This window comes from Aulonocara sp. 'chitande type north' Nkhata Bay, linkage group LG12, assembly GCF_057382095.1.
Source record: "Aulonocara sp. 'chitande type north' Nkhata Bay isolate Kocher_YH1m ecotype deep benthic linkage group LG12, A_spYH_male_GT1.1, whole genome shotgun sequence".
Taxonomy (NCBI): Eukaryota; Metazoa; Chordata; class Actinopteri; order Cichliformes; family Cichlidae; genus Aulonocara; species Aulonocara sp. 'chitande type north' Nkhata Bay.
In genome coordinates this window covers 12,934,817-12,956,589 of record NC_141355.1, presented here as the reverse complement: position 1 = coordinate 12,956,589, position 21,773 = coordinate 12,934,817, and the positions used below count along the sequence as shown (strand labels likewise).

The 21,773-nt window shown below is 39.5% G+C and overlaps 1 protein-coding gene across 2 annotated transcripts; it reads left to right on the top strand.

The window, feature by feature from the left end:
• The first annotated feature begins 11,451 nt into the window (after positions 1 to 11,451).
• anapc5 (anaphase promoting complex subunit 5) lies at positions 11,452 to 19,782 on the top strand. 2 transcript variants are annotated; one of them, XM_086313584.1, is made up of 17 exons: positions 11,452 to 12,017; positions 12,108 to 12,187; positions 12,974 to 13,083; positions 13,196 to 13,433; positions 13,525 to 13,591; positions 14,535 to 14,636; positions 14,739 to 14,929; positions 15,027 to 15,108; positions 15,203 to 15,295; positions 15,521 to 15,702; positions 15,970 to 16,105; positions 16,259 to 16,333; positions 18,239 to 18,360; positions 18,458 to 18,565; positions 18,804 to 18,951; positions 19,066 to 19,228; positions 19,336 to 19,782. In XM_086313584.1, exons 1-17 carry the CDS (start codon positions 11,820 to 11,822, stop codon positions 19,557 to 19,559), a joined length of 2,319 nt encoding a protein of 772 aa, XP_086169710.1. In that variant the 5' UTR covers positions 11,452 to 11,819; the 3' UTR covers positions 19,560 to 19,782. The 2 variants fall into 2 exon arrangements, with proteins under 2 accessions (XP_086169710.1, XP_086169711.1); XM_086313585.1 differs by having other exon boundaries at positions 11,467 to 12,017; positions 19,339 to 19,782.
• Positions 19,783 to 21,773: the final 1,991 nt, after the last annotated feature.

Sequence of the window (21,773 nt, the reverse complement as noted above, 5' to 3'; positions counted from 1 at the left end):
TACTTCTCCTACTGCTTTTAAAATTGCAAGACAGGGGATACTAATCTGACTCAAAGTTCTTTTATTACCACGAAGCATCTTGTAGCCCTTTGATGTTACTGCCTTGTTCCTGTCTCCTCTTAAAAATGATAAATGGTTTTGCAATGTATTATATAAATTACCTTGAGTATTGTGAGACAGGGAGAGAGCAGATCTGTGGGTGGGAGCTGGATAAAGGTGTCCTTGAGGTATTTCATGCAAGAAAGATTCACAGTGAATTAAAACAAAGTAGACTACTCCAAATAGCAGTTATGCTTCCAATGATTTTCCCGCACTTTGTCTCATGACTCATTTCCAGAAACTTCTACGAATACTTGAAATGTAGAAATAGGCTGTTTTGTAGGCTTTTATCCTTTGAAAGAGCAGATAAATATGAAAAAGGTCTTGCCTTGGTCTTTAACCATCATTAGAAGCTAAGAACAATCAAAACTCAACATCTTCGTACTTTATGAACTTTATGAACTTTATGAACTTTATGAAAGAAAGTCCCTGGAAAATATTTGGCTTTGCGCTATGATAAAAATGTGTTATCATCGGGGGTTAAAGAGGGCCAGAATCCTCCTGGAGCAGCGATCTGGCACTTTCAGTTCATGTGTAATTAAATTTGATAAGCACGTTAAGGCATATTACTGCTGAATGAGTTAATTTTTCCTGTGCTGAGCCTGGTATTGCTTCCAGTATCTCCACACTGAGATACTTGTTCAAAAATAAGAAAATAAGACACCCCGCAGCCTGCTTACGCCATCATTACACACTTTTTATCCTCACACCTGTGATGTGTTCATGGTGCAGATGTAAATTTCAAATGCAATTTAAATAAGAATTTAACAAATGTCCGGAAATGTGTACAATTTGTCACAAAATGTGTATGTCAGCTAAATGTACAGTCGTTATATTTACCAGGAAAAGAAATTTAATGTGTGACACAGATAAATGGTGGAAAATGTAAGAAAGAGAGGACAGGAGATTAAGGAGAAAGGTTATTTTTAGAGGCAAGGAGCGCTCAGCAAGTGAAATTTTATAGACAGGAAATTTAACTTTCATGTGCAACATCCTCATTTATTTTAAAGTTTTAAAATCAGATATTGGATCTCTTCATGATGTTTTGCTGGATTATATTTTAGTGACAAGTCTTGAAAACAAATTCTAGTTTTCTTTAGTTTGCAGTAGTGTGGCAAAGTTTACAGTGACACACTGTGCTTGACTGAATACATCTAGGGACTGTTACTATGTTATATCAAGGGTAGAAGACGTCGATTTATTTATAAGGTGATGCTGATTAGATTCACTCACAGATGAACGTGTTTGGCAGTAATCAGGCCTGGGCGAAATTGAACTCAGCTTTCCAAAGATGTGATAAAACACAGTTAATTTATGCTACAACTTTTTTTCCCCTTAATAATAAACACCTTTATTTAGAAACAGAATTTTTGTTTACTTGTGTTATCTTTGTCTAATATTTAAAATTTGTTTAATGATCTGAAACATTTAAGTGTGACAAACATACAAAAGAATAAAAAAAATCAGGAAGGGGCAAACACTTCTTCACACCACTGTATTTCTAACTTCCACACCCTGGATTATATAAAGCTCGTATAAAAGGTAGACTTATATGAGTGAATCTAATCAGCATGAATGAAGCCCTGAATATAAATTGATGTCTTCTACCCTTGATGTAACCTAGTAACAGTACCGTAGTACACAAACATTTTTTCACACCAATGTATATCTCGCCTAACATCTGCTCATTCTTTTTAATTATTCTTTTCCCCACACTACCAGTATGCCCAGTCTTTACCCACCTACCCAGTCCCCACTCTGGTCATTAGTCCATTTATCTAAATCCAGTTACTTGGTAACCTTCAGAAAACACACACACACACACACACACACACACACACACACACACACACACGTATATATATTTATATATAGTAGGCAACTGTGACAAGTCATGAATTTCAACTCAAACTGGTTTAAACTGTGGTTTTGATTATTTTTAATGGGTAGGGATAACTCTCTCGTTTCTACATACTACATATCAACCAGCTACCACACTTTTTAACTCGTCCTTGATAAACTTTTTTTTTCTTTGTAACTTCTTAAATGGTAAATGGTGAAAGAAAGTAAAACAAATGATATAGGCTGTAAATTTATAGAAAGTCGTTAAAAGGCTATTTTAAATGTCTATTTATTTACCCTACCTGATGTATTATGATTTACCATAATATGCTCATGTTTATCATTAATACCCTCTTGGTCTTGTTTACCTTTGCTGTGTCTGTTCTACCTTTGTTATAAACTAACTACGTGATTCTGCCAAGAACTAGATGTTACAATCCCTGATAATGCATTGCTTCAAATGTCTGTGAAGGTTCTCAGTCATCCAGGTCATCGTAGTCTAAGGAGCCTGGTCTTTGAGCTACTTAAAGAAGTCCAGACGCTTTTCTTTCCAAGCTCCTTAGACCATTGCTTCAAATTTAGAAAGTCTTGAGGGATGGCTGTAATGAGGAAAGGCAGCCCAGACTTTCGGTCTTTTCCCCAAGCTAATGCGCCATTTTTTTCCTTCCTTGGTCAGGTTTAGGGATTAGAGATCTGATCTAGATTATCATATTAAAATTTGGGACACATCGTCAGTAGTTGACCTTGGATTCATCGGGTGTTTCGGCCATTATCACTAGACACCCTCAACCAAGGAGGCCCTGCCAGGGTTGATCATATGGGAATTAGTCATACGAATAGAATATACAGTGTGTCTCTGGGTGAGATTTCCTTTTCATTTATTTTTGTTTTGCACTTACAGAACTTTAATTAGTATATTTTATGCTATGTGAAAAGACAGTATTTGCAGTTCATATTCCTTGTGTTATATTTTTGTCAATCAGAGTTTCTAGTATTGCGTTGAAAACAGTAAAAACCTCATCAACTGTCATTTTTCCAGTATAATCGGTGCCAAATTGCATATGCTGTGGTTTACACGTTTGCCTAACAAGTGAAACATCCCCAGTTCGATACTAGGAGGAGACACAAATCCCTTTGGGGTGTCACCCTGTGTAAAAATCTGCCAAATCAGACATGCACAGCTACCTGCTGTGGCAACCCCATGTGAATAAAGGAGGAGCCAAAAATCACTTTTTTGTTCTTTCAAGGTAACTGTGAGAAACTGATAGAATTTATAAAGATTTAGCGAACACCAGTGACAAACAAAATGACATCATGTCATCAGGCATCTGTCATAGTCCCCCGTGTCCTTTCCAGTGTGAATCCACTATCTCTGTTTCTCTCCTCTACTTGCTCAATTTTCCTCTCTCTATCATGAGTGTGGTTGACTGCGCTCCCAGAAGTGGGCGTAGCTGTCCAGCATGCCTGCTGCCGCACCTGTGTCTCATTTGTCATTCACCTGCAGTATTTAAACCTCGCTCTCCTCTCCACTCATTGCTAGACTGTTGAACCACACAGTGCAGTAGTATTGCACAAGCCTCTTAGCTCATAAATGGTTTGCAGCACGTCTGCTAACCTTACCTGCCTACTTACAGTACCTCCCCTGTCCTCATTTGATGCAAATTCCCTCTCAGTGTGTCAGCTTGCTAAAGCCTGTGGAAGTCGCATTCAAACATACAGGAAGGTGGATTTGAAGAAATCTTGACTTCACTTTATTGGAATTTTTGAATTTAACATTCCCTAAACTGAATACATGAACTAACTGCAAATACTTACCTGTTGTGTAATCATGCAGATCTGAAATCGTTTTTTGAACTTTTCTCCAGCTCATCCAACTGAGTCTTCTAAGTAAACCACAACAGAATCCCTGTAAAAATGAGAGCATCCCAGCTGTAAATAGGTTTATATATTTATGCTTCAAAAGCCAATACTCAGAACCCCGCTGTCCTGATCAAATAGGGTTTAACGATGTGTGGATGTTTAATCTTGATTCACAACTAACTGGTCAATGCAAAGCAATTAGTTTTTTTTTTCCTGCTTAAAAATGTCTGAACTTTCAGTAGATTTCAGTCAGCCATCTAAGTTTATAGCTCAGTCACGAACAGTGGCAACTGTTACAAGATATTTTCGTGGTATGAAAGCACCCACTCACACACACACACACACACACACACACACACACACACACACACACACACACACACACACACACACACACCCACACAAACACACACAGATACACAAACGAGGACAAACAAAACAGGCTCAGAAAACCAAACACATTTTCCGGAGAAGGAAATCCACAAACACACACAAACAACTGACATGTCTCTCCCTGTGGATACCTGACGTGATGAAACAGGACCAAATGCACTGCTGCAGACTTCACTCTGCCTTTCAAGCCTATATTTCAGCACTATGGACAGTACTTTAGTACCACGGACAAAGGAAGTCAAGGAAGCGCTCAAGGTCCATTCAAAGAAAGTAAATCCCTGCAAAGAGGCTGAAATAGGTGGTTATTGCATACATGGAGAGCTGGGTGTCACTTACGGTCCAGTGAGCCGAGTGCCCTCTCACTGTAGGTCAGTAAGATTCAGGTAAGTTTTGTGTCTCTTCCCAGATCCATTAAACCATCAAGTTTCTCCCATATTTTTTCTTTCATTCATATCAATTTTTTTTGTGTGGAAATGACACAATCTAAAGGAAATCTGCAAAGGTGTAAAAATGAGGAAAGAAAGTAATAGATACACCAATGGTTTTAATTTCTGAGCTTCCCATATGAAGTGATAAAACCTAATATTCACTGAGTGTTCGTGGAATATATTTTTATTCAGTCTCCTCAGTGTGTTATTAATGTACAAGTCAAACACCCTCAAGAAATCATAGAGGGCATGACCACGTCTTAGATGAGAAAAGGGAGAGGGAAAAACTTGCAATAAAATCGAAGTAAATCCCTCTGATGCCATTTGGCAGACGGTTGCTTGATATACCTCAGGCTGGATATTAAAAATCTCAGATGGGCTGTCCAACTGACAACTTAATCCATTTAGAGACACTGAGTAAGCAGCAGGAAGCTGAGTCAGGGTCAGTGTACACAGAGGTCTGTCATTTCTCACACAAGGCACAATAAGTTTAGCTTGCTAATCTATTCCACACGCTTACCAATTGCACAAAAGCAGCGGCTTGTTTTGATAGCAAAGCGATTTAAAGGTGTTATGGCATGAAAGCCTGGTAAGGCTCGAGGTTACACAGGTTCTTACAAGGAGGAAAAGCCACAGCATGCCATCAAAAAAAAAAAAAAAAAAAAACAGACAACGAGCAACTTCATGTGAGAATATGTTATGCAAAATCGTTGAATGGTGAAGAGCAGACACGATACGACCTTTTGAAAACAGAGCAGTTCAATATGTTAATTAAGGCCATGTTCAAAGCTAGCACCAGATTGCCCGTGGGGCACGGCAGTCTTGGTGACTTTCTTTTTAGCATCCTGAGGAAAATGGAGGAAGGTGAAAATGGAATACAGTGCAGTGGCTCTGATATAGATGACATGTCATCAGAAATGACTTGCATTAATGAAGAGGGGGAAAAAATGACAGCCAAAGTAACATCCTTCTCTGTGTTGTAGTGATTTAAATGATGTTTTTCAGCCACGAGAGATAGCATAAAACTAACTTTATACTCAAAGCTTCTCAGTATACAGGGAGTGCAGAATTATTAGGCAAATGAGTATTTTGTCCACATCATCCTCTTCATGCATGTTGTCTTACTGCAAGCTGTATAGGCTCGAAAGCCTACTACCAATTAAGCATATTAGGTGATGTGTATCTCTGTAATGAGAAGGGGTGTGGTCTAATGACATCAACACCCTATATCAGGTGTGCATAATTATTAGGCAACGTCCTTTCCTTTGGCAAAATGGGTCAAAAGAAGGACTTGAAAGGCTCAGAAAAGTCAAAAATAGTGAGATATCTTGCAAAGGGATGCAGCAGTCTCAAAATTGCAAAGCTTCTGAAGCGTGATCATCGAACAATCAAGCGTTTCATTCAAAATAGTCAACAGGGCCAGAAGCGTGTGGAAAAACCAAGGCGCAAAATAACTGCCCATGAACTGAGAAAAGTCAAGCGTGCAGCTGCCAAGATGCCACTTGCCACCAGTTTGGCCATATTTCAGAGCTGCAACATCACTGGAGTGCCCAAAAGCACAAGGTGTGCAATACTCAGAGACATGGCCAAGGTAAGAAAGGCTGAAAGACGACCACCACTGAACAAGACACACAAGCTGAAACGTCAAGACTGGGCCAAGAAATATCTCAAGACTGATTTTTCTAAGGTTTTATGGACTGATGAAATGAGAGTGAGTCTTGATGAGTGTCCTTGCAAAGAAAGGTGGCTATATTGGTCGCTGATTTGTTTTTGTTTTGTTTTTGAATGTCAGAAATGTATATTTGTGAATGTGGAGATGTTATATTGGTTTCACTGGTAAAAATAAGTAATTGAAATGGGTATATATTTGTTTTTTGTTAAGTTGCCTAATAATTATGCACAGTAATAGTCACCTGCACACACAGATATCCCCCTAAAATAGCTAAAAGTAAAAACAAACTAAAAACTACTTCCAAAAACATTCAGCTTTAATATTAATGAGTTTTTTGGGTTCATTGAGAACATGGTTGTTGTTCAATAATTAAATTATTCCTCAAAAATACAACTTGCCTAATAATTCTGCACTCCCTGTAGCTTCTGTCATAGAATTTCTACATAAAGGCAACGAACGGCTCACAGCATAGCTGCATGTAACATTAAAGAGATCTTTTGTCTGATAGTATTTGCGAGCTGATATCAAGTTTTTCATCAGATTAGCTTTGCATGCTGCCGAGCTTGTCTATAATACTGACGGCGGGCTGTCGATTAATGGCTTTCTTTCATGAGGTTAAATAAAGATTTTGGTGGTATAGTTTGACATTCTGGGAAGATTGTTTACTGTGAAACCTTAATACCACTCTCACAGCAGACTGAAGAAACACAGCTGCAATCACCAGCATCCCACCCTTCTGATAAGGGTTTATACAATGAAATGAAACGAACAGTTATCTGATCATCAAGATTCTTCTATAAATTACATTTGCATACCAGTTTAGTGACATAAACCAGATTCTAATGAAAAAGTGTAATGTAATCTGTCTGAGTTCCAGGATTTTTTGTTAATAAAGCCACGCCATGTTGATTCCACCCCAATTGAATCTGTCTAGTATTGCTACATTTTAATCACTTGCTGTTATGTAAGGCTTTTAAATGTAGTCAGCATGCCATAAAGATTTGAGGAACTCTATAACAACGCTGAATGTGCTCCGGCTGAATAAATCCAGCCTAATGCAAGCATTTAAGTTCAGTACTGGAAAAGGTAAGAGCTGTTTTTAAAGCTGGGGAGAAGGAATCATTTCGTCGCAATAAAAAGGAAGCTCTGTCAGAGAAAAAAAAAAAAAAAACCCTTTTAGTAAAGCTAAAAGAACTGTAGGAAATTCTTGGAATTTTATTCTTGGAAAACATCTGAAGCAACATGTGCTTAGTGTCTGCTTAATGGCCTAACAAGGAAACTACAACTCTCATGACCCATGGACTCGAAAATGGACTAACTCCACAGGTATCTTGGATTCTTTGACTATTTTGGCTATTTTGAAAAAGAAATTGAAGGTTAGTTATCTTTGATTTTTCTAGTGAGGCATCCCAAGCATATGGACCAGTGAGCCAAACCTTGGCTCAGGAGTTATGCCTGTAATTTTCTGGATTGGTGTTGTTTACATCGTAATATCTCACAAACTAGTAAGAAACTGGCTGCGAAGACACCAGTTGCTCTGCTGTAATGTGCACTCAGCACATGTAGCTGCGTATGCCACTTGATGAGAGAACATGATGTTCTTGAAAATGAATAAAATTTCTACCTTATTAAACTTTCTCTCAAGGCTTGAGTTTTAGTCAAATGACTCGTGTGTGTTGTGTGCAGAGACAGTAGCCAGTTAGCAAAGCTTAGCTTTGCCTGTTTATGCTAACTAAGCCTATGGATACCGCTAAAACTAAATTTGTAAGCATTTACTCTTTTTTCATGTACTAAAGCAATGAGATGAGTAGGTTAATTTGTGAGTCTTGAAGACAGAATTTTATTTACTTGTTTTTCTTTGTATTTGCGCTAACTGGCTACTTAGCTTTAGATTTATCATATGAAGAAAGTTTTGCCACTTTAAAAGGTGTTTTAATTAGATCTGTTGGTTTCCTAAGGTTAGTACAACAAACTTTCTAGATAAACTTTCAAATGAACAACCATGAATTCAGATCAATAATACTCACTGACAGGAGGTGTGTTTTGCTCCAGGTAATTGTTCTGACTGTATTGCTCTTTTAATATGAGCTTTTCCAATATCTCACAGATTTTTCAGCTATTGCTCAGAAAACCCAAAAGTTAATGGCGGATTCTCCAGCCCAGAAGAGAGAAGACACGACACAAGTTTGTTTGCGCTCTTCCTGAATATCAAATCCCACAAAATGTGCAGTCATGCAGTTGGTGAGGTTTGCTTACAATGACTCATGTATTGACACAGGCATTCAGAGCCAATTTATTTAAGCTTTTCAATAATATAAACTCTGACAGGTGTTATTGTCTTTCTACTGACTTCGTCTCAACGGGATCGTGACACTGAGACATGGGAGGGGGGGGGTGGAGTGTAAAAAAAGGGGGCACATTCCCTCTACTGTCTTTCTCCCCTTCTCATTGTAGTTCCTGATGAAAAGAATTTTTGAACCAGTCTGCATAAACTGGTAGACCATTAGTGCCCTCTTCTGGAAGAGGTAGCCCAATATATAGATGTCCTTTTTTTCTCTTGTATTTTCATTATTCATGTTAATCTTCTTTCCCTCCCAGTTTTCTTTTCTCACACAGCCTGTTCACAGCTCTACCAAATGTGCTTCCTTTGCCCTAAATTAAACGAATAAAACAGATTTAACAGCAGTGTTTCTGCTGCAGGTCTGGATTTGTACAGCTTCCATTCAGTCAGCGCTGCCTGTCATATTAATCTTTCATTAGCTAGACAGTGACAAAGATGCTATTTCTTTTACTGCTGATCAATGTAAATTATAAATGCCTAAATCTCTCGACTAAAATACGCAGTTAGTAAAAGAATAGGATTTTCATAGCCAGTAAGAACTCCAGAGTTTGATGCATAATGTTAAAAACAGCAAAGTTAAATGGCACTTTGGGATTTACTGACGTAAACGTGGCCCAGTAACAAAATCAGGAAAGTCATTTTTTAAACTTTCACTCACCAGTTAGCTGAAAAACTGATTATATTCGAGCTAAGGTTCACTCCAACACCAGATGACCAACATATTGCTGGAGGATGTGTGAAGAAACAGACAAAGCCCTCTTTAGCACAGCTCTGGGGCCAAGAGCCTGCTCCAGTGTTCCCAGGACTGTCATAGCCATCTGCCAAATAAGACATGTAATGTAATCATTTGAGAACAGGTTACTCTGCTGCATTTTAAATCCGCTTACATTAGGCGCTGTAATAGTTATAGTGAATTTTAGATACACATATGCTACTATCTGCAAATAATGACATTGTACCACCACCAACACCAAATGGTTAAATGTGCTGACAAGTGCCACCTGCTGCTTCTCAGCTAATCAGTCCAAATTGTGCTGCATTTTGCGTACATATCAGGACAGCTGTGTTATCTGATTTCATCCTATTTCATAGAATTATAAATCTGACATATAGTACTATGTAAAAGACAGTCCTCATTGTTTTTATATTTTGGAACGAAAATGGTAAATACAATTTATTTGCAACATGTAAATACAAATACAGTATACGAGGCAAACACAAAGTTTAATTCTTACAAGATTGAAAGTCAGAATCACCTTTATTCTTCAACACAGTCTGGACTCTCTAAGGAAAGCTTTCTTACCATTTCTTTAAGTAGTCTTCAAGAATAGTTCTCCAGGCTTCTTAAAGGACATTCAAAGCTCTTCTTTGAATGTTGGCTGCCCTTCTGTTCGGTTCCCTGTCAAGACGATCTCACATAGCTTTAGTTGAGCTTTGGTCTCTGGGGAGGCCAATCCATGACTGACAGCATTTCATTCTGTGTTTTTCTATATAAACCTTTTTTACTGTGCTTGCAGTGTGTCCAGCTTTTGTAAAGCTTGGTTCTTGTGTCGGGTCTTTGCTGGATTTTTTTCCTATTTCTTAAGGACATGACTTTAAAATATTGTTCTTCGCCTGCCACTTTTTTCCTCCACTTACAAGAACACACTGCAAAGCACGCTGAGATATGCCTAGTTTTCAGCTAATAGAACATTGGAAATCACCTAGTTGGTGCAAAAATTCTCTTTTGTGCAAACTTTGGCATTTTTCATAAACTAAAGAAATGGAAACAATGATGTGTTTTTGCGACAGGCTGCGAGTAACAAAGTGCTTAAAGATACAATTTAAAATTTGTTATTTGCTAAGATGTCCGTTAAGTGTAGACTAGGGCAACCAACTGTCCTCTTTTTATGCACTTGTTGACTTATAAAAGCCTATATGACATTTTTTATTTCACCATTCATTAACCGCACAAAGAAGGCATTGTTTAAATATGTGTTATATATATTATATATGTTTAAATATAAGTATTATTAAAGTTCTTCATGACTGGGCCAAGTGTCCTCTTTTTTAGAACTCAAATATCGTCACCCCAGTGTAGACACAACACAGGTTTATCCCTTAACTTAAATGCCATTTTTATGCTTGAATGCTTTATAGTTTAGTGGCTTACCAAGCAAACAAAACAAACATAGAAAAACATACACATATTCCTCTGAAAATGGTCACAGAACTGAACTGAAAATGAGTGAAAAACCAACCAATGTCCAGCTTTAAAGAATTATTCCTTGCTCTGGCTCCTTGCTAGCCAAATATAAACAAATGAGCATTTTTGTTCAGTACTATAGTCAGACTGGAAATCTGTGACTAAATTTAATATGTTTTTTTTAATGTACAGAGAAAGTATCTGACATAATGTATCCTCTTTAACGGTAAAGCAGTATATGTCACACACCTCCCCTATTTGAATTTGACTTCTTTGTGTTTTTGTGTGTAGTCACTCCTGTCGCCTTTGGCAGAATTCCCAAGACTTATTCAAATTTAAAATACTATAATATTCCATATTTCACTTTGAAAAGTTTTTCTTAGCCCCGGGGATCCGAATTCAACTACCAAGACCCTATAACATATGAAAAAAGATGCATATTGTTACCACAGGGGGCAGTGTAGAGTCATAATGATCCCTTCAGGTGACTGTGAAAGCGAAGATGTCCTTCAGGCTACAGTTACGAGAATAGCTGCAAAAATCAAACGGCACCACGTATGCGCGTATGTGTATTGTTGTCTGTGCTCAGAGTTGTTCCTTTAACGCCATTATTTCCCGTTTTGTCACTGCCGCCATAGCCTTCCTTGAAACATGAAAATAAAGTTTTATGTAAAAAAAAAAATGCAGTTTCTATGACGTATTTTTAAGGCGACAGAAGGAGGGCGGTTTGAAAGCAGAGAGGGAAAATATTTTTAACACGTTTAAAATACGCCAAATTTACTCATAAGACAAAACATCTGCAGGCTAGCCGTGCATAGGCTCTGATGTATTTTTACTTTTCAAACGACTTAGCTAGCGTTACATTAACTCAGTACGCCCGGTTGCTGGCTAACTAGCTAGTCACCGCCGCTGTGATGTGCAGCTGCCGACTGTCGTTAAAATTCCTCTCTGTTAAATGCTGACCGAGCGCACGTCAGAATCGATGTGAACGCTTTGAAGATGGCGAGTGTGCACGAAAGTTTGTATTTTAATCCCATGATGACGAACGGGGTCGTCCATGCTAACGTGTTTGGCATTAAAGACTGGGTGACTCCGTATAAAATCTCCGTGTTAGCGTTGCTGTATGAAATGACTGCCTCCAAGATAACACTGCCAGAGAGAAGGCGACTTAACAAGCTCATCCTCCCTCTACAGCAGGTTGGTTTTTATGAATGTCGGAAACTAAAACTACCCTTGAACCTATCCACCTTGTTGCATTGTTTACCTTGGCTCACTGTGATCTACCAGGGTCCAGACCTGACTCTCGGCCAGTTCCTCAAGACTGTGGAGGAGTGTTGTCCACAGACTGCATATGCTGTCAAACTGAGGTAGAAATCGATTTTTATCCCATTTGATTTCATTCTACCATTTGTGAAAGAAAAAAGACGATGCTTTAAGTTCACATGGAAAAATCTACACGCCAGTGTCCAACTCAATTTGTAGTGTTGGCCATATATTAGCTAATTTTGATCTAAGTGGGCAGTGTAAAGAAGTTTAACGGAATTTTTATCCCCGATATATCTCACTATAAGGAAAGAAGAGCAATTTTAGCAGTAGCGCTCAATTTTTCAACATGATTTAGGAATGTTCTATTAAATTAAAAGAAATCTGTAAGCACAATTCTGTTGGCTTTAATTGCAAGAAATAAATCTGTAAAGTGGAAGAATAAGGCCTGGTAGCTCATTGACCAGATGGTCTTGTAAATATACAAAAGAGAGGATTTGTTAAGCCATAGAAAAAATCATTTTTATTGTGGCTCATTGTAGGAAATACAAAAGAAAGAAAGAAAATATTCAAAAGTGGATAATGAAATAAACAGGATTTTTTTCTCTTTATCTGTTATATCATTACTTTTGGTTTAATATGAAAGGCCATTGCTGAGGTTTTTTATCTGTAGGAAAAGCTATAAAAATTAGAAAAATACAGTTAAAAGTCCCAAATTTGTGCCCTCTTTCACATATTCCAAAGCCATCCATTGGGCTGGACTGCAGTCTTTGCCATTTAAATTCTGGTCCCTAGGCCTTAGATTTCACTTCCCTTGGTGTAATATTAAAACACAATAACGTTTAAATGTTGATGTTGTAGTCAATCACGGTGTTGTTTCTCCTTTAAAGGCTCCATGAAATGGCAGATGGAGAGCTGAAAGACATGGAGTACTTCTTTTCTACTCTTCCCACTCCATTCACAGCTTTTGATACCGAAGCTTACAAAACCAGTGTAGTAGGTGAGTAATTTGCACCTTATTGCAGTCCTGATTATAACTCAGTGGAAGTCTGATTTGAGAATTGTTAAAATTGAAAAGTATTGTATTAAACAATATTTTCACCCCTTTTCAGGTCTTTTTATGCGACACATGCTTCTGGCCTACAACAAGCTTTCTTTCAGTCAGGTTTACAAGCTGTACAAATCCCTGCAGCACTACTACCACAGTCACTATGCCAAGCCTATGGACGGCCAGGTGCCGGCCTTGGTCGCAGACGACTCGGAGATGGACCTGACCAGCATTGAGGATACTGTAGGTGACAGAGTGGACAAGGAGGAGCTGGACACTCCACTGCACGAGTCAGAGCTTCAGTGAGTGAAATATGCACCAGTGTTTCAGCTGACCTGAAATATTTTGCCATTGTTGTTTTTGATTGGCGCCACCTCCTAATTTGTGTTGCAGAAGTGACAATACTCCAAGCAGAGGTCCCCTCTCACAAAAACAAGCAGAGTACTTTCTTGCTAGACAGGTGAGTGTTGATTATAAGTGGACATGAAACACTACATGTATGAACGCTAAATTAAGCCCTACTCTAAAAACTGCATTAGATTTAGCTCTGTCTGTGAAGCCAAATTTGAGAAATAACTGTTGAAAGTTACTTTTTTTTGTTTGGCTGAAACAGGAAAATCCACCTGTTAGTCATGCTTGGATGTGTTGATTTGCTGATTTATGTTTGTAGCTAGCATAAACTAATCTAAATCTCTTAGCAGCAATCAACCAAGCCAGTGATGTCATGTTCTGCACTGGCACTAGATGGCGCTAAGCATGCTCTTAAAAACAAAGTTAAAGCTATGATAGTTTTTTAGAGCAGGGCTCCATGGTGCAAATTAGTTAAGACATGCAGTGTTTCATGTCCACTTTAAGGTGGGACTCTAAACCTTTGTACATACTGGAAGCTATTTGCACATTTCCTTGAACATGATTGCTGGTTACTTGCACACAGTCCAAGTTCCAGTTGCATAGGTGACGCTTTAATGTATTTGCTAGCAGGTCATATATCAATCAACAGTATTCTTCACTGTCATTGGTAGTCGTCTGGTAGGTGAGAATAGTTTATTGTGGGCCCCACCCACTTCACGTTACCAGCATATCAGCATATTCTCATTTTTATTTTCATGTCTATTTAAGCTTAATTTATAACAGTATGTTTGCACTGAAGCACCGCAGCAATTTCCTAATGTTGTAAACCCACTCAACATTTGGCAATAAAACCCTTTCTGATTCTGATTTTTCAACCACGATTACTTTAAGTCGTCAAGCATCGTTCACTTTCTGTGGTCTCATCATCGCTGCAATCTGCTACCAATGTGTATACAGCTTTAGAGTCTTCATATCAACAAATTTAATGAAATAAATACATTTTAAAAATTCAGTTATAGTATTTACAGACACCATGTTTAAACTTTCTGCAGGCATACCTACTCAAGAATGATGAGAATAAAGCTCTAAAGCCTGCTGCTCTGCAGGAAGAGCTCAACAACATGCTGAAGTTTAATCCTGACTTTGCTGAAGCGGTAAAGTTCATCTCCTTAACTTTTCCTTACTATATAAACAGATCAGTCAGCGGGTTGGTGTCTCCTTCATTAGCTCTCTTTTCTCTCTCTCTCGCTCCTCAGCATTATCTGAACTACTTGAACAGCATGAGAGTCCAGGACATCTTCCTGTCAGCCCACAGTCTCTTGCATTATTTTGATCGACTCATCTTGTCTGGAAATGACGGAAAGAGCAATGGGGACGAGGGCTATGGTCGAAGTCTCCGCTACGCTGCTCTTAACTTGGCAAGCTTGCACTGTCGCTTTGGCCATTAGTGAGTACTAATGGAGGAGTTGGAGGAGTCCAAGTACGTGGACAAGTTCCATAGAAAAGAATAAAAAAGAGATTTTTTCCCTTTTCTCTCCTGTTAGTCAACAGGCTGATCTGGCTCTACAGGAGGCTATCCGGATTGCCCAGGAGTCCAATGATCATGTGTGCTTGCAGCACTGTCTGGTACAACAGTTCCCACTTCATTATCTTCACTTCAGTGGTTGTGCCATGATGGATTGTTAATTACGTCTGAATCTAACACGCTCTCCTCCATCAGAGTTGGCTCTACACACTGGAACAGATGAAGGGTTCTGACAGCACTGTGCTAACCGAGGATTCAGTAAAAATGGCTGCCCATTTCTGCCTGCCAGTGAGTGCAACATGAGGTGTCACATATGAATTCCTCTATTAAAGTGATTTGGATCTTTATTATTTGTAAATTTCTTTGGCCCAATTTTCATAAGCATGTAAATTTCTCAGAGAATGCTATGCAGAAAATAATTGGATAACATACGAGCAGCAAAATATTATATTTGCTCACTGAAATTGACTTATTATTAGATTTTAAAATGTTATTAATCCTCTCCATTTACAGTATTTGGCATCTCTGGGCATTCAGTCATTGGTCCAGCAGGGGGCAACACAGGGTAAAACGGCACACAAGCTGATGGATGCCCTGAAGGACACAGACATTCTTCACTGGAAGCACAGTCTGTCGGAGCTGATCGAGATCAGCCTGGCTCAGACGACTTCCATATGGAGGATGTATGGAAAGAGGTCAGGCTCTTCACTCTGCCACCGTAACACACAGTTGCCACTTCTGCTCACTTTTGACTGCATACTAACACTGCAGCTTCTTAACCATTCATATCAAATCAAATCAGTGAAGTGGCTGAAATGCCTGATGTTGTACGCATGGATTAATAGCATTAATAGCAATAGCATGGACAGCCAGACATCTCCCACACAAGTTCGACTTTTCAAGTGCAGAAAAACGTGGGTTTTTTTGTAAGTAATTAATGTGGCCTCCTGTGTCTCCTGCAGCACGATGTCTCTGCAGCAGGCCCAGCTGCTTCTCAACATGAGCAGTCTTGAGCCAGTTAACTTCGGGGTCCAGCAGAACAACACAGAGGGCTTCGCTGTGGTCCTCTGTCACCTGGCCGAGCTACACGCTGAGCAGGTAACGTGTTTGATTTCATCTAGTCTGCCTGCTGTCTGCCCTGCTGTTGCGTATCTTAGACATTAAAGAAAAATTGACCAGGTCTGCTTTCGTGTTCTTGGCTGTAGTTCAAAACGTAACTCACGATCCCATCTACCTCTGCTTGTGTTGCAGGGCCTGTACGGTGTCGTTTCAGAGATTATTCTGCATCTGAAAGAACAGTTTCCTCCTCACACACAGCATGCCAAGGTACATTTTCTGAAACACACTGTGCTTCTCAGCGTATCAGTGCAGTAACTACAAAGAGGACAAAGTCGAAAAATAAGAGTTTTAAGTTTTCAGACCCAGAAAAACTTGTTCCAAAGCCTTGTTAGATATTTTTATATTCTCGAAAATAACTGACACGTATCACACGTTTACTCGCTACTTTGTACATAAAAGGTTGTACGTGAAAGGTGAACATGGGCAGAAAAATGCCTGTATTCTTTCAAATGAGCCCACAGGAGGTGGCGACTTCTGGGGGGGGGGGGGTGATTGTATTTATATCTGTGGGGAAAATATCTCTTTGGCTCACTTGATCTGTGACTTCATTAAACACTATCATGGTTTGTTTATAGAATGCATTTGCCAGTTTCAAGTCTTTCTCAATATAATGAGATTTCCTTGCAGTTTATCCCCTTTAGTGTAAGAGAGGGTGATAAAGCTGAGTATGCTTTAGGGTGGGCTTCCTCGTGTTAGGTGCCTGCAGTGTTCTTTGATTTCTCAGTCACTTGTCACGTCTGGTTTATGATGGTGTTATGGTGACTACCTCCATCTTTTTTATGTAGTCTGTGCTTTGGAAACAAAAAAGGGAAATGATTATGTTCTTTCAGCTTCTCAGCTTTACCATTAAATATGAGATTTAAAGTTGGATGAACTTCACCAACCCGCATTAATAATTTGAGTCTAGCCTAAAGCGGAGAGGCAGATGTAGTTACTCTGATTTTTAACAGTGGTTCATGTGGAGGATTGTTTTCCCTGTGATAATTATATTTTGCTTCCTTGTGTCAAATAGCAAACTAATTACCATGTGTGTCACTTTCAGAATTGTTTCAGAATTGTACACGTTGTTTTGACTTAGATGTAATACACTACCAAAATATTAAAGTAACACCTAATAATCATCAGTAAAACACAAAATAATTTATACGTCAGGGGTTTCAGTGTGTCCAGTTAAGAAGAATAAAGCAGTGCAAACCCGCTTTACCTGCTTTGGTAAAAATGAAAGTGGCAACAGGTGCAGTGGAAAGGCAAGAATTCCCAAAAAGGGAATGGTTTAGCCGGTTGTGGCCCCAGGCCATTGCTTTCTCTTTCTCCCTCTTGTGGGATTTTTTTTTCTCCCCCCCCCTCTATAGCTTTGCTTTGTTTTTCTTGTCACTGTTAGTAGCATGGCACAATACCCGCAGTCCATTGAGGTTGCAAAAGTAGTCTAGCTCCTCCAGGATGGTACAACCCAATTTGCAGAGTTTAGGAGTGCAGTGTAGATCAGGGCGGTAGAAAGGCATGAGCCCAGCAGCAGGACCAATGTTTCACACATGTTTCTGACCAGACACAAATGGACTTCATGAGGGTGGATTGAGGGCCTGACGTCCTTTGTGCTCACAGCCCAGAACGATGCAGCTCAGTTGGTATTCGCCGGAGTAAACAGGAACTGACTTGTCTGTTACTGTTATCCTGTTATCTTCTCAGATTATGTTGTAGGCATCGAAACATTTACCACAGTGTTTCAGACTTTTCCATGTCTGACACATTACTCGGTGTGAACCTCATCTCATCTGTGAACAGAACTGGGTGTCAGTAGCAGACCTGCCAGTTCCCATTCATTGGTGTTTGCCCAGCATTCACTTTTTGGAGGTTGTCTTATTGTTTCCTCTCTAGTCCTCTTTCATTTGCACCAAAGCAGGTGAAATGAATTCACAAAGGTGTGTGCTTCCTAACTGGACAGATTGATCCCCAAAGTTTAACTATATGTTGTAGTCTAATGATCAAGTGTTTTACTTAATCTTTCTTGGGCTGTGTAGAATTAGTAAAACAAACATTACAGAGTTCATTTATTCTGTAATTCATGGTATAATTTCACTGTAATGAAATTACTTTTCTGTGTCCCAAATGCAGCTCTGGATGCTGTGTGATCTGAAAATCCAGTTTGAGAGACATATGAATGAAGGGAAATATCACTTGGCAGAGCCTCTAGTCACAGCTATCGCTGCATTAAATCAGACAGAGGGTCTTTACAGGTAACTCAAATAAGTGAATCTGCAGGCCTTCTTATAACATATGCTGCCCTATACACTTTTTATTTGAGCTGCACAATAACTGTGTGCTCTGTGACAGGAAAGCTCAAGTTCTGAAGGCTCTCAACCGCAACACTGAAGCATACCACATCTTACAGCAGCTGCAGGCTCGCTGTGAGAAGGCTAAGTGTACAGAGATGGTTATCAGGTAGGACCCGGTTTTCTCATACCGTTACGGCTCCATTCAATTTGAGTAAATGCACTTATTCTACTATCATTTATTTTTATTTGTCCAATCAAACTTGTTTAAAAGGAATTAAGTTCAAACTATACATCACCGTTGCAAGTCTTAACTGTTCTCCTGTAAGATATAAAGATCCCAACATAAATGTATTTTGACCTTTATGCTTCAGAGATCACACAAAGTCATTTTATGTCTCTTTCAGAGTGATGCTGTCCACTGCTGAGCTCCACTGGGAGTCGTCTGGCTTCTCCACAGCTCTTCCTGTCCTCCTGCAGGCCTTGGCTCTGGCTAGACAGCACCACCTCCAGTCACTGGCCTCGGAAACCATCCTTCACCTGGCCTTCACTCAGGTCAGCTGCAGCATTAAAAGAGACTTCACTTAGCTGTGCAAATACCAGCTTGCGTTTATGCAAAAATCCCCCACATGGTTTATTTATTGCATTTGTTGTCTCTCGTTTCTGCAGCTGATGTTGGGGGTTCCTGAGCAAGCTCTGAATGTGCTGCATGAAGCCATCGAGCCTATTCTGGCCCACAGAGCAGTCATGGACAAAGGTCGTGCCATGCTGCTGGCAGCCCGCTGTCAGATGGCAGTGGCTGGGTTCAAGCCAAACAGACAAGGGCAAGCAGGTAACAGTTTGCTCCCCTGACACACCACCTCACCACATATATTGGTCCTCTGCTCATAATGCTGCATGGTTTTCATCTACATTTGCATACTGCTGTTTATGTCCCAGCAGATTTGTGTTTAGCAGCTTCGGCTCTCGACACGCTAAACGAGGCCGCCGCCTATTTCTCCCAGCTGAACTGTAAGGAGCGGCTGCGGGACGTGCACTATCTGCAGGCTCAACTCCACCGCTCTCTGGGACAAATCTTGGAGAGCAACAAAAGTGCCATGCTCTTCCGGCTATTGGACCAGGAGCTGCAATCGCCAGCACCGCCGGTCTCCATGCGGCTCTAAACTGCTCCCACTGCCCCATCAACAAAAACTGAACTGAATCACTGCAACTCACCACTAGATGGTGCCGAGGCTCTGTCCTGTTTTCTAGACTAAAACATTTCATTTGTGGCTGTGTTGAAAGAGAGGTGTTTGTGAAACATTTTGCACGGAGTAACAGGATGATAACTAAAAATGTAACATGACAGCAGCCATGAATTAAAATGAGTTTCCAGTACAAGAAGAACGTGTCCATTGTGTGTTTACTTACAGATATATGCGAATTTGAATGATGGTCCTAAATATAACATGTGCTTTAATGCCTTCCACCATAGCAAGTTAGTCTGACAGAAGTACATGTCACGCACCTGTGTAGGTTTAAAAAGAAAAGAAAGAAAAGTCAAAAGTTTAGATCAAAAGCCGACACGTGGCGTCCCGATGCACCCGCTGCGTTTTGATGAATGAGGGTAATATCAGAGTTGGCGACGAGATTAATGCATTCACTAGTGTGGATGATCCTGATTTTGCAGGAGGAATACTGATGAAGCCAAAGGCCATATTAGGAAATCATATCAACACTGTGTATATAAATGGCACATTTTTCTGAATTGTTTGCAGCAGTTATGTTGATTTATCAGAAACAGAATACTTTATTGATCCCTGGGGGAAATTATTTAATGTGTTCTGCCTGATGCGTAATACATTCATTGTGTCATGTGCTTCCTTAAGGAAAATAATTGGCTTCATCTTGGTTAATTTACATTTGGTCTGGCAAAAGTAGTCACAGGAAACACCTGCAGGAGGAATATGCTCACGCTAAGGTTCTCAGTCGTTGTGCTCGAACCCCAAAAATTCCGGTTGAATGAGTTTAAGTGGCGTGTTTGTCTTCCTGTACTTCTGTTGATAAACAGATTTCTAGTAAAGGCAGCCTTGTTGTCTATGCAAATACCACAGTGCTGTGGTAATTGGCACAGAGCCATAAAATACATGTATTTACATGTTTAGCATAATTGCAAGTGTCACCGAGTAGACTTCATGTAGCAGTTCCTCAATTTAAAAAGTGACAGTTTGTGTTATCATAGAGATTTGTAGCATGTGGATTTCAGTGCATGCTTTTTTACCCAGTCAGAGCGGAGCTGTCTCCAAGAATAAAGGTAAATTTCACAAAAGTAACGCTAATAGACCTTAAAAAAAACTTGTTTATAAGAAAATGATGCCATTTCTCCTTTTGAGTTATTTTCAGTCCTTTGCCTTAAAAGCCACACAGGGAAAAAATAAGTATCTAACCGATCCACTAAGCCTTTAATCTTTGTTCATTGTGTGTGTTCTGCTGATTAAAGTAAACAAGTTAATAGTGTATTGTATAAAATGTATCTATTCATAGTTTGTGTAGCTGTTATATATAAAACGGCAATAAAAGCAGTCCCTGCACCCCTCCCCCCACTCTGTACAAGGCTAATAAGTTCGCAGGTTTTGCTTCTTACTGATCTAGTGGAAATAATCTAACTGAATGTTGCTTTTGAGCCCTGTCAAGTCCCTGAGTGCTTTCCATCTTGTGAATGCCTGTCTAAGGTTCATACTTGTCTTACTTGCAGTTTCCGTGACTCTCTTGCTTTGACTTCTTTGCCTCCCCCAGAAGGGCATTAAAGAAGGCAGATGCAGGGTGGCTGATACAGGTTGCAAGATTACTCCAGGTCCAGCATCCATTATGGAAAGCTATCTCGAAAACAAAAATGCTTCTTTTTTTTCTGTTTTCAAGATTGCACCATTACCTTGGGAGATGTTATTCCCAGTGGGAGACAAAATTTCATTGCTAAAGTCAGGACAAAAGGGAGTCAATCTGAAGGCTGATGTTGTCATTAGTCTACAGCCATAATGCAATTGACATTTAATGTCTTAGCACAACTGTCCCATCTGTTTTTAGTTGGTTTCTAGCAAGTCAAAGAAGGTGTGCAAATAAAACAAAAATAGAAAAAATAACAACTCAAGTAAAGTACAAATCCCTGAAGATTGTACTTAAGTACAGTAACAATGTATTTTCACTTCATTGCTTCCCGCTTCTATATAAAGACCAATACAAGAAGTTTGTGAAGGATATTCCAAATTTTACCAGTGCTGTTAATCACACCAGATGCAAAGTATAATTTCCCATTGTCTACTAGTATTTCATCATGTTGGAAACCCTCAAACATTCACCCCTCACAGGACACAGGGTGAGGCAGAGTACAGCTGATAATT

Excerpts from the sequence above, each read along its gene's own strand:
- anapc5 (XM_086313584.1), top strand. The coding sequence starts at position 11,820 with ATGGCGAGTGTGCACGAAAGTTTGTATTTTAATCCCATGATGACGAAC. Across the intron at positions 13,592-14,534 it reads AGTACTTTCTTGCTAGACAG|GCATACCTACTCAAGAATGA; the intron begins GTGAGTGTTGAT and ends AACTTTCTGCAG. Across the intron at positions 15,296-15,520 it reads CTGCCCATTTCTGCCTGCCA|TATTTGGCATCTCTGGGCAT; the intron begins GTGAGTGCAACA and ends CTCCATTTACAG.